We start from the raw sequence: 17,603 nt of genomic DNA on the forward strand, positions 1-17,603 counted from the left end.
ATACGTATAACATCTAACTCATCCAATAAGTTACTATGCCTTAAAGATCACATAATAGAAAAATCAAACATCTTAAAATTTATATACTAGTTATACGATAACATTATTATTTAATTAATTTTATGTGAGATATATATTCATTTAATTAGTAGCATTTCTTCATAGTGGATGTTAGATTGCCAACATGTTTATCCGACACTAGTTAGATCATTATCATTTTTTATTCTAACTATATAATTATTTTATCTATTTAAAAATTCACATTTTCTTTTATAATAATTCATTTTAAAACTACAATTGCATAATTCAATATAATGAAAATACTCTTGAATTTATAATATAAGACAAATCATAAAAAATCGATAATTTTATTGTTAATTGGATATATTATTTAATAAGTAATCTTAACTATCAATTATTTATAATATAAATTGAATAGTTAAAATAATTCAATTATTATATTTTTGCTTAGTAGTTTAGAAAAAATAAGTAGAGTAAATAATTAAAAGAAATATATCATTGTTAGAACTGGGCATTAGACCGAGTTAGATCGGATTGGTTCTAACTTGATTTGATCCGAAATCTACATGGGCTGACCTAAACTCAATCCGATCCAGGACATCTGACTCGACCGATTCGATGCACGGGTGGCCTGACCCGGATCGAGTCGGATCGGGTTGGGTCTGTGGGTCAAATTATTATTTTTTCAAATACTCTAAAAAGATTACCAAAAATGAATAAACGGTATGAATATAATAAATACATCATTGTGGGGCCTATGTAATTTTGATCTCATTTGAGCTGTTCGTACAACTCGGAGCTTGAGGCACGTCTCCGCTCGTCTTTGCACGACACATATCTACACAGTTATAAGCTGGTGTGTTGACGTGTCGTGCACGAAATTGAAATCGGATTGCGTACTGAGTTGCTCTTATCATACTGAGTAAACTCAGTTGGGCGCACCGTGAATGTATGTGGTCTATCCACACCGCCCATCCGTTTTTACACCTCATTTAAGGGGTTGGGCCTAAAATTGAAGCATATAAAAGGCTCAAGTATATCATACCACAAGAAACAGTGGGAATAATGATTTCCACCGTTGAAACCCTACTAGGCCCCACGGTGATGTTTATTTGTCATCTAACCTGTTCATAAGATCATATTGATATGGATGAAAGGAAAATAAAAATATAAGCATGATCTAAAACTTCTGTGGCTCTCAAGAATTTTTCGATGGTAGACTTTCAATTCACACTGTTTCCCATGGTGTGGTTCATTTGAGATTTGGATATGCTTCATTTTTGGGCTTAAGCCCTAAAATTATCTTATAAAATGGATGGAAGAAGTGGATAAAATATATAAATCACGGTAGACCCCACAGAGTTTACTCAGTACGCTTAGCGTAGTGAGTTACTCAATACATAATCCGCTTCCCACGAAATTGCATTGCGGGCTCTTATCGTACTGAGTAAACTCTGTTGAGGCCCACCGTGAATGCATGTGGTTTATCCATGCCGTCCATTCGTTTTTCCATATCATTTTAGTAGTTGAACCTAAAATTAATGCATATCCAAAGCTCAAGTGGACCATACCATAGGAAAAAGTAGAAGTATTAATTTCTACCATTAAAAATTTTATGAGGCCCCAGTGATGTTTTATTTGTCATCCAACATATTCATAATATATATATGTGTGTGTGTGTGTGTGTGTGTGTGTGTGTGATAAATATCTGAAAGAATTACTCCGGATCGAATCGGATCCATTCGATTCGGATTGGTCCGAATTGACCACGATCCAAACTCGATCCGAAAAACTGTCAGATCTGAATGGCTCTACTCGATCCGCACCGATCTAGGCCATCGGTTCGGTTCAAATGGGGTTGGATCGGGTCGAATCCACCGGATCGGGTCAGACATGCCCAGCTCTAATCATTGTGTTTTTTTTTGTTTTTTATTTTTTATTTTTTTTATGACTTACAAGTAAATAGATAATTCATATTGATCAATTGCATGCTCTACATATATACATGCAACTCATAATATTAAATTATTTCATATTCATACTATTATTGCTACTAGTATTAATATTAAATCAAATAACATAATGCATACGAGAAAGAAAAAATATAATGCAAGACTTATAACTAAAATAAAGAAAGCTCATTGAAGAAACTACTAAAAAGCGTTAAGTTAAAATTTTATGACACTCATGAGTTTGGGTTTATTAAACCATGTCTTAGCCCAAAAGTGGAGTAGGTTATTTCACTAGTTTAGTGCACATCTAGCAAATAACTTAACAAAATTTTGAGCAACATCTTATATTATATTCTTGCATATGGCTCATTTTATGAATAAACCAACATAAGTTTTAAGACAGGAATATGATTATGTTTTATATCGTTGATAATGACTTAGACCTTATATTTGTGTGTAGCAATAGCATTTGTGATATAAGCACGAAAATAGGGAATGAGAGAAAAATATTTTTTATAAGATAAGTCAACCTTAATGTTGAAATATATCCTGTATACTATTGAATTATGAATTCAAACTGAAAAATATATATATATATAAAGATTGACTTGGGATGAAATGTGAGAGACAAAAACAAAGAAACCTGTACAGATAGACACAAACTTATGTATCTTTTTAATATAGAAATTTTTTTTATCAACAAGTAGAAATGTCACATCTTGACAATATTTTTAAGTATTGAAGCTAATATAAATAAATAACTTAATTTACTAATTTAGTATAATAAAAAATCTCATGTAAGATAATTCAACTTAATGTTTATAATACATATCAAAGATTAGCCTTATGTTGAGCAATTATAATAGTTCATAGTCTAAAAATAAAACTTATAAATAATTGATACCATATTATAGAATTAATCAAATTTTGGAGCTATAGTCCATTTATGTAGTTAGCCGTCATTAAATGGTTTATTTCACCATTTGTTCAATAAAAACATATAAAATATTTGTTTTCTTATTATTGAGAAAAATAACATATAATTCAATTTTTCTATTTAAATAATTTAAGGTGTAGATATATTATTAAATACATTAAAATAATTAATTTGATAAAGTAAAAAATAAGAAAATTTTATTTTTTTTCTAAAATTTATATTGACTAATTCTAAATTACAATTATATTACTTCCAAATTCAAATAAAAAGTACCTAATAGTATTTTAAGGGATACTTGCCCATTTTTAATATGGTAAGAAATAATATTTGTTTTTGTTATTTCATCTTCTTTTTTTTAAATTTTGCTCACTTTTATCATCATTTTCTATGCTAAAGTTATAATTCAATGGTGGACTTACCATGTTTCAAGATCGAAGCCTTAGATTTGAGCATGCCTTAGTTATAAAGAAAAAAAAACTTTAAATTTTTATAATCTAGTTTAGTGATATAACATATACAATCTTACAATTTTGATAAATTAAAAGTACATGCATTTAATGATTTCTTTATTTTTCTCTTTAGGTTTTTGAGAAAAAGACAATCAATTGATGAAAACCATGAACTGCAAGTAACTATGGATGAAGATTTATTTGAAGATAACGATGATGAAAGGCCCCAAAGCTTTGATGATAAAATAAGGAAGAAAGAAATGAGAAGAGGTATTGATCTCGCAACAACGCTTGAACGTATTGAGAAGAATTTTGTTATCACTGATCCAAGATTGCCTGACAATCCTATTGTAAGATTTACATTCTACTTCTCATTTTCATCAATTTTATTTTTAAATTTGAAATATAACTACACATACAAACATATATATATATATATGTGTGTGTGTGTGTGTGTGTGTGTGTATTTATAGAGTGATGGCCTCCTGTGAGTGAGAGATCGTAAATACTTACGTATAAGCGAAAGGGCCCTATCATGATGTGTTTTTGAAATTCACTCTAACCATCAAGTATGTGATGCAATTTGAGGCATCGAGCTCAAAAACTAGTCCCATCTATAATTTAGGTGGACCACATAATTAGAAACAATGTACAAGGTGATGACCACCCTCCAAACTATTTCCCTTAGTGTGGCCCACCTAAATCACCGATGGGCTTGATTTTTAGGCCCTGAGCCTTTTTTTTTTTTTTTGTAACATCTAATGGTTCGAGTGAATTTCATATAATCATTACAATGGGCCCCATAAAATAATCATTACAATGGGCCCCATAAAAAATCAGTGGTGGATGTCTCTCCTAATTATTTTCTTTGGTATGGCTCACCTAAATCACAAATGAGCTTAATATTTAGGCCATGGGCCTAATAATGGTTGACTCAACTGATGGTTGGAATGGATTGTATGCGCACATCATGATGGGAACCATAAAAAATCAATGGTGGGCATCCATCTGGACCTTGGGCCTACATGAGTTGGCACATCTAATGGTCAAAGTAGATTTTAGAAAAACACATCATGGCGGAGCCCACCCAGCCAACCACTCATTTACTCGCACGTAAAGTTACTTGCGACCTCATTCACAAGAGGCCATTAGGCTTTGCGCATGCGCGTGCGCACGCATATATAGATATTACAAAAACATTAACAATAAGTATTAAAAGAAAGATAAATGTTATTGATCATTTTAATTGTCAGATTTTTGCATCAGACAGCTTTTTGGAGCTTACAGAATATAGTCGTGAAGAAATCTTAGGAAGAAATTGCAGGTATGCTTTTAAAATCACTAAAATATTTTTTTAATACCTAAAATACGTTTTTACTTCAATTTGCTTATCCTTGTTTTCTTTAGTTAGCATAAATTGAATTTGGCATAAATTGAATTAAAAAACTGTCAAATTTATATTTACATTAAAATAATAAATTATAAGAGAACTATCATAAAAAGTTAAACCATGTTATAAGCTTTTTAATTTTATTTTTTAATAAGAGACATTTGTTCGTACTTCAGGAAAATGTTCTCATCTAACATGTTTTTCTTGGTAACCTAAACTAGATAGAAACGAAGAAACTTCTTAAATAGAAAAATTACTTTATTAGTATTTTTATTCACATGTATTACTTATCTTTTATAGTAAGAAAAATAGATTTCTCTTGAAAAAATAGAAAATAAAAATATTAGATAAAAAAAACATGTGATTTTTTAATAGTAGTTATTGAACATGAAAATTGATATACAAACAAGATATTTCAAATACATAAAACAAAAGCTGATAAAAAAAATATTTAGCAACTTAAGAAAGGTCAATAATAATCAAAGTTAATTAAAAGCTTAGAACAAATATTTTATTAAGTTAAAAATTTAATATTTGATGTATGTACAAATTTGCTTTATATTATAAAAAAATAATATCATGTCTTATATTTATTAAGCAGTTTGTTCTACAACTTACATTACTACATAATATATTTAATTCTTAATAGATTCTTATTTCTGTTTTGATTTTGATATACAACAATTACGAAGAGTATTAATTGATTCACGATCATGATACCAAATGATTTAAAAGACAACTATATTTTTATAAAAATTATTAACATATTTAATCTATGCTAATATTATTTATTTATTTATTGTAATATTATTTATTACTTGTTTTATATATATATATATATAATCTATCTTATTATTTTATTGCTTGTTATATCCTAGTTAGTTTTAGGCCAAGCTCCGGCTCAAGCCAATCTAGTTCAGCCCAGCTTACCCCAACCTGACTTATATATACATCTCATATTTTACATTGCCTACTCTCAGGTTTTGTTGGGTAAGGTCAGGCTCGAGCCTAGCCAATCTTTCAGGTTCAAGCTTGGGCTAGGATCGGGCCTTCAAGCTAGTTGTCGGGCCAGCTTAAACCCGGCCCATCACCACCCCTTGGCACAAGGTGAGAGATCTGAACCGTCCATCGGGTGGGTTCCATTGTTTATCTTCTAAAATAGTTCACAATGTTAGAATTTGCCAGGCAACGTAAGAAAACTTATTGAAAGTTTTTCATCCGTCCATTTCTTCTGTAACCTGTGGCCCACCTATTGATCGAGTCAGCCCAACTTCTGAGAAAGTGCACGAAATAAAAAATAAAAATAAAACCACGTGATGGATGGATTGGATCTCATGATCTTGTCACCTACGGTTGTAAATAGTATGAGCTTGTCTGAGGAATCAGTGAACTAATTGTTGATCGATCTTAGCCGTCCAATTGGTGGCCATCAGTTTGGGAGTTCATAATAAAATGGTTAGCAATCCAAATTCAGTGGGAAAGGTGAGACCATTGAGATTACCTCAGCCATTAATAATGTGGCCCATGATTTAGACGGTTTGGATGCATCATGCATTATTTAGAAAATGGTGGTGAACACATGGGCCCCCTCTTGGAGTCTGGAATGAGGCATTCGGATGGGCCCACTGTAGATGGACCATGGTGAAATATTTGTTTATGTGGACGATCCTAACCGTCCGTTCAAATTGACCTCAGCTCGCTGAATATGAATCGTTGTCCTTTGCATTCTGACCATCCATCACAGGCGACAATGGGACCCCACCAGATCTTTCAAATGGTGGGAATTTCGCACTGTCTCTCCCACATTGGAGGCCACCCAATGACCGTTTTCAGCCATCGAAAATAGGGGCCATTTATGTGGAGGTTATGCAGACATGGATGACTTGGTCCAACTGGAAGACCCACCGTTAGAGCCGGGCACGGGACGACTCGACTCGGCTGACTCGACTTGTCCTACTCAAATCCGACTTCACTCGAACCGAATGGGTGAGTCCGTCCAAAACGAGTAGGCTTTGCCCAATCCGAACTCAAACCGAATTGAGTTCAAGTTACCCAATAACTCAACCCAACTCAACTCGGGTTCAAGTATATATATTTTAAAAGAAAATTTTAATTTCTAATTATCTTTAACTCTATTTGCCGCACCTGACCCCGACCTGATCCAAATTCTCTCCCTTCCTCATCCTCCTCTTACAAGACCGACACCCAACTACTCTCTCTCTCTCTCTCTCTCTGTCCGACTTGGTAGTTCTAACCGGGTCAGACTCGGTTCGAATCAGTCCAGGCTAAACCCAGACTCGGATCGGGTCATGCATGCTTGACTCGGTACCAAGTCAGATTGAGTTTAGGTCAAGCTTATTTCAAAACTGGATCGAATCAGGTCAGTCCTAACTCGGTCCGACTCGACTCAATGCCCAGCTCTACTAGTACCCATTCTGTTTGGCAATGCTCACCACAGTCCTGGAATGATGGTTGGCAATGGACTAGAACCGTCCATTATTGCTCCCTGGGCCGACTCATCAACGGTCAGGATTACCCCTGAAATATGAGGTTGTGGTGGGTCCGATGACCTAATATTCGGTCTGATTAATGAACGGGCTGGATCTGGGTGTAGATTTGACAATCTTTCTTTGAACCCCAACCCAATCCTAATCCAAGCCCTTTATTTAAGAGAGCATGAGTTTCAGGCCCAGTTAATAAATGATCAAGGCCGTCCAATTGTAGCCCGCTTAGAATCCAGCCCGTTCACACCCATTGTCAGCGTAAACTAGAGCAACTCCCACCGGTAAATTTGTAAGCCCAACTGGCTCAGCCCAAGCATATCTACCGTTTGTTTCCTTTTTGAGTTTGTGGCCCATGGTTTAGACGACAGCGGTTGGACCTGCAGTGGATGCACCATGGACCGAAAAACCTTCCAGATTGAAAGATCCTAGCCATTGAACTTTTTTCCCTTTTCTGTTGGAATGTGGGCCATTGCTGTATTTCCTTTCTTAACCGTTTATCTGCTGACCAACTTATAGAAGGTCTACACGTCAGTTTGCAAAAGTGCTCCCATGTTTCAGAAGATCCATACCGTTAATTGGATGGGCTCCAACATGGATTGGAGTTATCATAAGTACCCTGATGGAATAATCCTAACCCTTCAATTGGTTGGTGGCATGCAAAATAGACGGTCCAGATAAAAAAATTACAGCAATGGTCCATATTTTCCATTTGAAATGGCCAAACATTGGATGGCTAGGATGTTATGGTCTTGGATATTCTTGGGAACCACACTGGCGGGTGATTCAATGGCCTGGATCACGGAGCAGTGGGTGCCCCACTATCACAGACGCCCAATCTTTTAGCTGAAGCCCATCAGAAATTGTAGATCCTGAAGCATGGGAATGTGAATAGTGTCCTGTGTCCAGATGTATCAGTCTATCCAAATAGGGCCCATCGTTCCATAATCCAGACCCTTGATCTCGTTGATCTTAACATGGATCTCGGATCCCTCAAAGAGATACCCGATTAGAGCCAGCTAACCCTATGATCGGTGGCCTACAAATAGTAGGATGAAATAAAATAAATCTAGAACCCTCCAATTTATAAGATTATTGTGTCATCTCCCATTTAAGATGGTCTCCATCAGATCAACGGTTTGGATCAATCAACCATAGTCCACAATTGTAAGAACAGCGTGCAAAAGTACACTAATCACCTTCTTACCTGTGTTAGTTTTACAAATTTAGAAAACGGTGGTGACTTTTCAACCGTACACTTGCCATAATCCAAATCGCTGATCCTATTACTGACGGAGCATTACCGAATAGTTGCAATTAGAAGAAAATCTTACCATCTAATTTTCAAGTTTGAATTTGGACCGTTCAGTATTTTACCTTTAACTATATATTCTATAGCCATTAATCGGACGGTTCATATTGCTTGATCAGTGTGATTTTGGGCATATTCTCCATCCGCAGTAGGACCCACAATTTAGATGGTCTGGATAGCTGAACATCAGTGCCACGTGCATACTCCTCAAAGACAATTTAAACGGTGACGATGCATTAGAACATAATAATGTGCGGATAGATCTAGTAGGTACTAGTGGAACCCTGGTTAGGTAATCAGAACCGTCAATAATCATGGGCTCCACACCTAAATGGTCCAAAATTCACCATCATGGCTGCTGTCTAAGTCATTCAGGACAGTTTTCATGTTCTGACACATCAGGACCCTAAAAATACAACTCCCCTTCCGGAAGCTGATTGCGTGGTGTGCCACACACGTGTTAACGTCACCAAGTGCTGTGGCCCACCATGATGTATCTGTTATATCCGCACCGTCCATCCATTTGGCAAGATCATGATAGGGTACGATGCCATAAAATGAGACAAATTCATAGCTGACAATAATTCCGACCGTTGAAACCTTTATAGGGCCACCGTATTATTTATTTGAAAAAAAAAGTAAATATCAGATTAATCCAAAACTTCCGTAACCTCTTGTAAGTTTTCAACGGTATACATTCAATCCCCACTGCTTTATCCACATGAGCTTTGTATTGTCTCAATGTATTATTATTATTATTATTATTATTATTATTATTATTATTATTTTTCCTGTTCAAGCTTTAAAATGAACTCACCAAATGGATGCTTGGTAGGCCCATAAAACTTGCTGATGTCAAAACACCACCCCAATCGGCTTCCTCTTCATTCAATCCCCAAGGCTTTTACGTGGTTTGGCGCATGGTATTAGATGAGGTTACGTGGGATGGAATTGCATTTGATGGTGTGCCCATTCCACTCAATGTTTGGGAAGAATGGAAAAGCTTGGAGATGGAATTGCATTTAGTCCGTGCTAATTCCACTCAAGGTTAGCAAGTGGTGTAGGTCCCACCATGATGTGTGAGCTAAATTCATACCGTCCACCCATTTTTCGAGATTATTTTAGAGGATGAGCCAAAAAAATCAAGTAGATCAAAAGCTCAAGTAGACCCCACTATAGCAAGCAATGGAGATTGAATACCTATAGTTGAAAACTTCTTTGGGGCCACATAAGTTTTAGATTTACCTCATTTTTAAGCTCACGTCGTAAAATGAGGTTATAAAACAGATGATCAATTTAGATATATAACATGTGTTATTCCCAATAGTTTCGAATGATGATAAGTATATTTATTCAATGCACCACCGTATTACAAAGATAGCATGGAATTAAGCTTACTCCATGGTAACACTGGACAATCCTTGCATACGTAATAATTACACTTTCTGAATCACATCCCTCCAAATCCTTCCCGCCTAAATATCAGACGGTTTCGAATCAAAAGGACTTGTGCCTTGCAACTCCATTTCTCAGAGAGAGAGAGAGATGGTAGTTTTTCATCTTTCAGTTCTAGAGATGCTAGATTATCCAATTTGGTGGAAAATCATCTACAGTTTTAGCTTGAAAGCATCCCATCTCTTCTGCAAACAGCGAGAAGAGGAAGCATCGGATTTTGGATGAAATTCTTACTTTGTTGCAGTTTCAGGTAGTATCAATCAGTCCAATTTCATGACTGTTTTTTTTTTTTTTTTTTTTTCCGTTTTTTCTTTTTCCTTTTTGGAAAGATGCTTGTGTGAGAATAAATCATAACAGGACCACCCGATGAAATTACCTGCATTTTCGTTTTGGGCTTGAAGGAGATGAAATTGGAATTTTGGAGATTAGGGTTTCTCCTTTCTCCTCTCTTATTTATAATAATAAACTTATTGGAAAATATTTAGTATTCTGTAGGACTACCTGGTATGGTACACACTCCCCCTCAAGCTGGAGCATGGAGGTAACGTATACCCCGCTTGAATACAATACCAAACAAAGATATCCCAGCAATTGCCTTTGTGAAAACAGCAGCGAGTTGATCTTTAGAAGATAGGTTTGGAGTAAGAGTACTAATAAGACTAGCCGCTAGTTTCTCTCAAACGAAGTGATAATCAACTTCTATGTATTTAGTATGCTCGTGAAATACTGGATTTGAGGTGATATGGGTCGCTGCCTGATTGTCATAAAAAAGAGGAACAAGCACAATAATGAGAAGACAGCTTGGAAAGAAACGATCATAACGACTGGACTTCACCAGTGACATGTCCCATCGACCTATACTTAGCTTTTGTAGAAGTACGGGTAACGACAGACTGCTTCTTGCTTTTCCAAGGAACTAAGTTACCACCAACGAACATACATAAGCTTATAGTGGAGAGCCTGTTATTGCTAGAACCTGCCCAATCAGCATCACAATAGGCACATATTTGTAGGTGTTCATGATCAGTAGAGAATTCCTGTTCCTAGAGTTGACTTCACATGTTGAACTGTGTCAAGGTGATGTGAGCACAGTTTCTGCATTAATTGACTAACCATAATGATGGCATAATCTATATCCGCCATCCGGGCATGTGGTAAATAGATAAATGAGCTTTTCAACCAATCTTCTATATGAGGCAGGATCATCAAGAGGACTTGATTCCTCTTAAAATAAATGATGATTCACCTCAATAGGGGAGTCCATAGGACATGATCCAAGCATTCTAGTGGTTTCCAAGAAATCAAGGGCATACTTTCTTTGGGAAATAAAGATGCCATTAATGGAACAATCAACTCCAATCCTGAAAAAATAGTGTATTGGCCTAAGGTCTTTTATTTCAAATTGGCAAGCAAAAAATGCCTTAAGAGATGAGATCTCATCCAAACTATTTACAGTCACCACAATTTCATTCACATGAACATCAATAATATTTAAGGAAGCCCCATGCTTCTTAATGAAGACGAAATGATTGGAAGCGCATCATCGAAACCTAATTTAAAGAACAACAGTACTGAAGCTTTTGAACCAAGCATGAGGGGATTATTGAGACCATATAATGCCTTCTTTGGTAGGTACACTTTTCCTTTGGATTAAAGGGGCTGAAATCTTAAAGGTTGGCACATATAAAATTTCTCTTGTAGGTCTCCATGTAGGAAGGCATTCTTGACATTAAGCTGATGAAGAGGACATTTTCGATGTGTGGCAATGGATAGAAGAATACGAATGGAGGTCAACTTAGCCACTAGAGAGAATTTATCGTGATAATCAATCCTACTTTTATGTGAATCCTTTAGCAACTAGGTGAGCTTTGTACCAAGCTATTGTGCCATCTTGATTATATTTGAGTGTAGACTCATTCACATCCCACTGCGTGATGTCCTTCAGAAAGAGTAACTAGCTCCACTTGTCTGTTAAGGGCAACCATCTTATCAAGTACCGCTACCTTCTATTGTAGATCTTTCACGGCCTCTGCACTATGGAAGGGACTTAAATGAACGAAATTGCATAAATGAATGCACGAAAGGATGAAGAGAGACAAGCATAAGACATGTGATTACTAATCGGGTGAGCAGTACTACAGTCGGTACGATATTGAGCTAGGGGGATAATGATACACTTGGCTTTTCATACAGCAATGGGAAGACCAGTTGTAGGAGGATCCCTCGGGTCTGTAGCTGATGAGTCAAATGAGGTAGGACAATGAGTCTTAATGTTTACCTGCTCAATTGTGGTGGTGCAATCCAAAACTAGAAGGCGAAGAAGCGGAGAAGAAACGTTGAAGCCAAATTAGGAAACTTCCTAAAAAATGGGACGTCTTTAGAGATATATTTATGTTACTAGACAGGACAGTAGCACTTATACCCATTCTGAAAGCTGGAGTAGCTAAGAAAAATGCAACTGATTGAATGAGATGTGAGTTTATCCTGTGAGGGTCCCCCAAAATGGACAAAGTATACACACCCAAACACTTTAAGAATCATGCTAAATAGAGATGAATCAGGTTTTAAAATTTGACATGGATACATAGTTCCTGGAGACTGAGAGAGCATACTATTTATCATATATGTTGCAGTAAGAACTTTATCATCCCAATACACTTTAAGAACAAACATCTTTTACCTCTAACAAATGTTTGTTTTTCTTTTCAGCAACTCCATTTATTAATGTGTGTAGACACATGAAGTTTGATACTCAATCCTCCAATCTATAAAAAAAAAAAAATGTAATTCCTTACACAATATTCTTTAGCATCATCTAAACGAAACACTTTAACGATTTTATTGAATCGAGTTCTAACATATTTAATAAACATTTGAACTATGGTAGGCATTTCATATTTAGACTCGGGTACACAACTAGTCTCAGTAGAGCGACCCTTCCAACTACAGCAGTATTAACCCTGTGTCGGAACTTAAGTCGAAGGTGAGGGTGCAAGTCATAGCAACGGTCCCGAGTATGTCAACAACATCCACAATGAGTGCAGACCAAGCTATCCAAATCAATGGAAGAGAGAGGTGGTCTATCCATCTGCCCGCTAATCTGACTTCAAATAGCATAGCCCCCTGGATTTGGTTTGTACCCAGCTGCAAAGGTAGACTTTTCAGAAATAGACGCCTCTGTAGAAGCATATCAATTGGCCTCACTTTAAATATAGTTGTAAGTTGCTTCCAAAGGGGAGAGCTCGTGCCCAAAATTTAAACTATTTGAGGTTCAAACTCATTATAAAGCCCATCAAGAAATTTGAAGATGTGTTGCTTCTTATGCGGCTGGTGTGTACCTTAGGGGGAACATATTGTAGCATATATTGATCAAGTTCCTTCAATTGCTGGCAGATAGAGATGTGGTAAGCCTCTAATAAAAACTCCCCCTTACGCATATTCACAATCTCTCTATGTGATTGATATGTGCAAGCGAGGTCATGATAATGAGAAAACATCTTTGCAATAATATCCTGTATCTATTGGGTTGTTGAACATATCATTGATAGATCACCAATATCAGGCTTCATAGACTTAAGCAGCTAACCCATAACAGTGAAAGTATCACATTCCTAGTCATCATGTGAAGGGTCACCTATAAATGATGCCAACTTCCCTCCAACTATAAACCCTAACTTCCCTTCCCCCCCAAGGTATATTTTAACAAATTGTGACTACTTGTGACTATCTAATTTCACGATAGTAATGTATAGGATATGATGTTTATTAACAGATCCAGTAAAACTAGCACACTAACTATCCATGATGTGTTATGCGGGAACGAAAAACAATTTTTGATGAATTTACAACTTAAAACAAACTGAACGATCACAACTTCACAAAATAGGTAACAGATATTGATTGTCGAGGATGATCATGAACACAACGGCATGCGTCATGGCTTTGGACAGTTGATTGCCGCAAACATGCAACCTAATACCACTTACATAGAGGACTTGCATGCCGCTACGTCACACGAGGTGGCTGACCATACTAGAACACCAGTTGGTTTGAGAGGATTTAGGAAGAGAAATGAAGATGAAAAGGAGATGAGCAAAAGAGAAAGGTGTGAGAGAAGATAAGAGTTTTGAGATAGAAGCTTTTGGTCTGTTAGGGCAATAATCTACCCACACCTTTTATTATAAGGCTAGAAATACAGAACCATACTCTACAAGAGTGTACAACACTATATACATACACACCCTAAAAATGCACAAATATACACACAGCTATAAATACATCATTTGCATGCTCTATACTCCCCCTCAAGTTGGAGCATAAATATTGATCAAGCCCAACTTGCTAGTGATACGAAGAAGAGCATCCCAACTAAGAGACTTGATGAGAACACCGGTCAGTTGTTCTCTAGGCGAACAAAAGGAGACAATTTCATTGTTAACAACTTTTTCCTGAATGAAATGACAATCAATCCCAATGTGCTTCGTGTGCTCATGGAACACCGGATTGCTGGCAATATGAATAATAGCTTGATTATCGCAATTCAAAGGAATGAGACTAAAGGGATTATAACCGAGTTCCTATAAGAGGGTTTGAAGCCAAGTACGTTCACATGTCGCATGACCCATTGCTCGATAATCAGCCTCAGTAGAAGATCACTCCACGATTGATTGTTGCTTACTCTTCCAGGTGATAATGTTGCAATCTACAAATGTACAATTAGAGTTGTGCATGAGCCGAACCGAGTCGAGCTTGGCACAGCTCGGCTCGGTTCGGCCAGCGGCTTATCCCAGCTCGAGTTCGGCTCGGCTCTTTCCTCGGGCCTGACTGGCCAGCTCTGCTCGGTTTGGTCAGTAGCTCGGGTAAGCTCGAGTTGAGTTCGAGCCAAGTTTGAGCTTGAGCTTTCGATCCAAGTTCAAGTTCAAGCTTTCGAGTTAAGTGTTTTCTTTTTAGTTTTTATACAGGCGGGCCCTTTTTTATATTATATAATATAAAATATAATATATTAATTAAGTTATAACTTGAGCTGAGTCAAGTCGAACTCAGGCCTGCTCGAGCTCAGCTCGAAATTCTTTAGAGCTCAAAAAATCAAGTCAGCTCGGCCCGAACCTAGCTTCTGAGTCAAGCTGAGTTGAGCTTATCCGATCTGAGTCGAGCCGAGTGAGTTAACCGAGCTAGCTCGGTTCGTGTCAAACTCTATGTACAATACCCAGATGTAAATCGTCGATCATCTAAACTTCTAGCACAATCAGTGTTGGAGTAACCAAATAGATAAAGGTGGCCATGCTGTTGAAATAGTAAACCTTTGCCTAGGGAAGATTTGAGATACTATAGAATATAATATACCGCTGTCAGATGTGCGGTATGAGGGGCATGCATGAATTGACTTACAACACTCCCACAACACATGAATGGAGAGGTTTGCTTAAGGCAATGGGAAGATCATTGAGAGAGAGAGAGAGTTTATACCTGAACCACCAGCAGGAACAAATGAAATGATGAGCTGCTGATCAGGGGAGGATTTTGTCCGTCGATGATACACAAGGATATGCTTTGAGACAAACGGAATGAGAGTATCATCTAGACAAGAGATTTGAAGGGGTATTGTGTTAGACTGCATAAGCTCCCCTGACTAGTAAGAGGATTATGTAGAGATTTTCCTTCATCGGAACAATATTGAATATCTTCAAAGAATGTCACATTGGCGAATACATATCTCTTACCAGTCAGAGGATCATAACAACATTTATTCCCCTTTTGTGATTGAGAGTAACATAAGAAGACATACTTAATGGCCTGAGGACTTAACTTGTCATTACTACCATCAAGAATCTAAATAAAACATGTACGTCCAAAAATCTTAGTGGGTAAAGCAAAGGGTTTGTTATGCAGATGCAAAATTTCGAATGGAGACTTGTGTGATAATATTCGAGAGAGAATGCGATTAATTAGAAACATGGTAGTAAGCAAGGCATCATCCCAAAATCATTTAGGAAGATTCATACAAAGTAAGAGGGCATGGGTGACTTCAAGAAGGTGACGGTTCTTTCGCTTAACCAAGCCGTTTTGTTGAGGAGTTCGTGGACATGAAGTACGGGATAAAATCCCGTGTTCTTGCAAAAAAAAAGAGAAGAAAAGGCATGAAACTTGTACTCGCCTTCATTGTTAGAGTGTAAAATTTTAGGAGGATGGGTAACCACCTCATTATAAAATATCTTAAAGATATCAAACACTTCTTGCTTAGATTTTAGAAGATAGACCCATGCCATCCAAGTGCAAGTATCAATAAATGTTACAAAATATTTGCATTCAAAAGTAGAGATAACAAGAGGCGGGAGTGGGCCCCCAAACATCAGAGTGGACTAGTTCGAATGGTTTGGATCTCCTCTCAAATGAACCAGGAGGAAAGACAGATCAATGATGTTTAGAGAACTCACAAGTGTCACAACATAGAAGTTGAGATATAGAAATTGAAGGAAATAGAAGTTTTAACCTAGATAAGGATGGGTGCCCTAAGCAACAATGCCATCGAGACACTGACTCCCTATCTAAGGACAAGGCACTAAAGTGTATCATAGGTGCATCATCCAAGAAGTAAATTCCTTCACGCTCATGGCCCCCCACCAATCATATGCTTTGTGTGGAGGTCCTTAAACACATAGTGATAGAGAAAGAAGGTTACTGAACAATTCAAGGTTTTCATAAGAGAACTAGAAGATAATAGATTAAGGGGGAAATGAGGAACATGTAAAATGACAAATGCATGGAAGGAGAAAGCTTGTTGGAACCACTTCAAGATACAGGAGTTTGGTTTCCATAAGTAATAGTGACAAAATGTGGCTAATTGGAGTGAGGAGGGAAGATAAGAGCAAAATGGATATGGGAAGTGGCTCCAAAGTTAATGACCCAGGGATAGGAAGAAGAGGACACATGAAAATTAGTACTTGACTAGGCTATAGTGGCTCTGTAAGTGTCAGGAACCTCTCGAACATGAAGACGCACCAATGCATCATAGGCCTCACGGGACAAAAGAACAGACTCACTCGTGGAAGACTTCTTTACTGCAATTGGTTGTAGAGTCTTCTCAGAACTGGTGGAGGTACTACTGGTGACAGACACATCGGCCCAAAATGAATGGCCAACAAGATCCCAACATCCCTCAACTGAGTGATTTGTGCCCACACAATGTGTACATGTACAAGGTCCGTCACATCCACGTCCTCATCCACTGTGGCCACGACTACCATGATTAGTATCACGACCCCTGCCTTGGCTAATCAATCCATTATCACGTCCATGTTCTTGCGCACTCCAAACTAGAGCTCTAGAACTATGGGTAAAGGAAGGTCGGTCCCCGGTAGCATATGCGGATCGATCAGGCAAAACGAATGCAGTGGTGGATGAGGTATCAACCATCTAATATGAAATGGAGAGCTAGTGATGTCCTAGATGGTGGTGAATAGGACAATGCCAAAATAATCGAAATAAATGCAGAATATGTAAAGATTACAAAAATCTCAATTGCTTGAGTATTGAAACCTTGATTCCAAATAATTTGTAGGACAACTTTTACCTAAAATATTAGGCAG

The 17,603-nt window shown here is 37.1% G+C and overlaps 1 protein-coding gene across 3 annotated transcripts in view; it reads left to right on the top strand.

Annotated features, from left to right (window-relative positions):
• LOC131253131 (phototropin-1) overlaps positions 1–17,603 on the top strand; it is an 89,367-nt gene that overhangs the window by 18,535 nt on the left and 53,229 nt on the right. For all 3 annotated transcript variants that reach the window (XR_009174938.1, XR_009174937.1, XM_058253964.1), the window contains exons 6-7: positions 3,493–3,709; positions 4,613–4,683. Coding sequence is in view for 1 of the 3 variants with exons in the window: in XM_058253964.1 (XP_058109947.1) it covers positions 3,493–3,709; positions 4,613–4,683 (288 nt within the window). In the remaining 2 variants the exon portion in view is untranslated. The remainder of the gene's footprint in view (positions 1–3,492; positions 3,710–4,612; positions 4,684–17,603) is intronic.

Source organism: Magnolia sinica, chromosome 8 (genome assembly GCF_029962835.1).
Source record: "Magnolia sinica isolate HGM2019 chromosome 8, MsV1, whole genome shotgun sequence".
Taxonomy (NCBI): domain Eukaryota; kingdom Viridiplantae; phylum Streptophyta; class Magnoliopsida; order Magnoliales; family Magnoliaceae; genus Magnolia; species Magnolia sinica.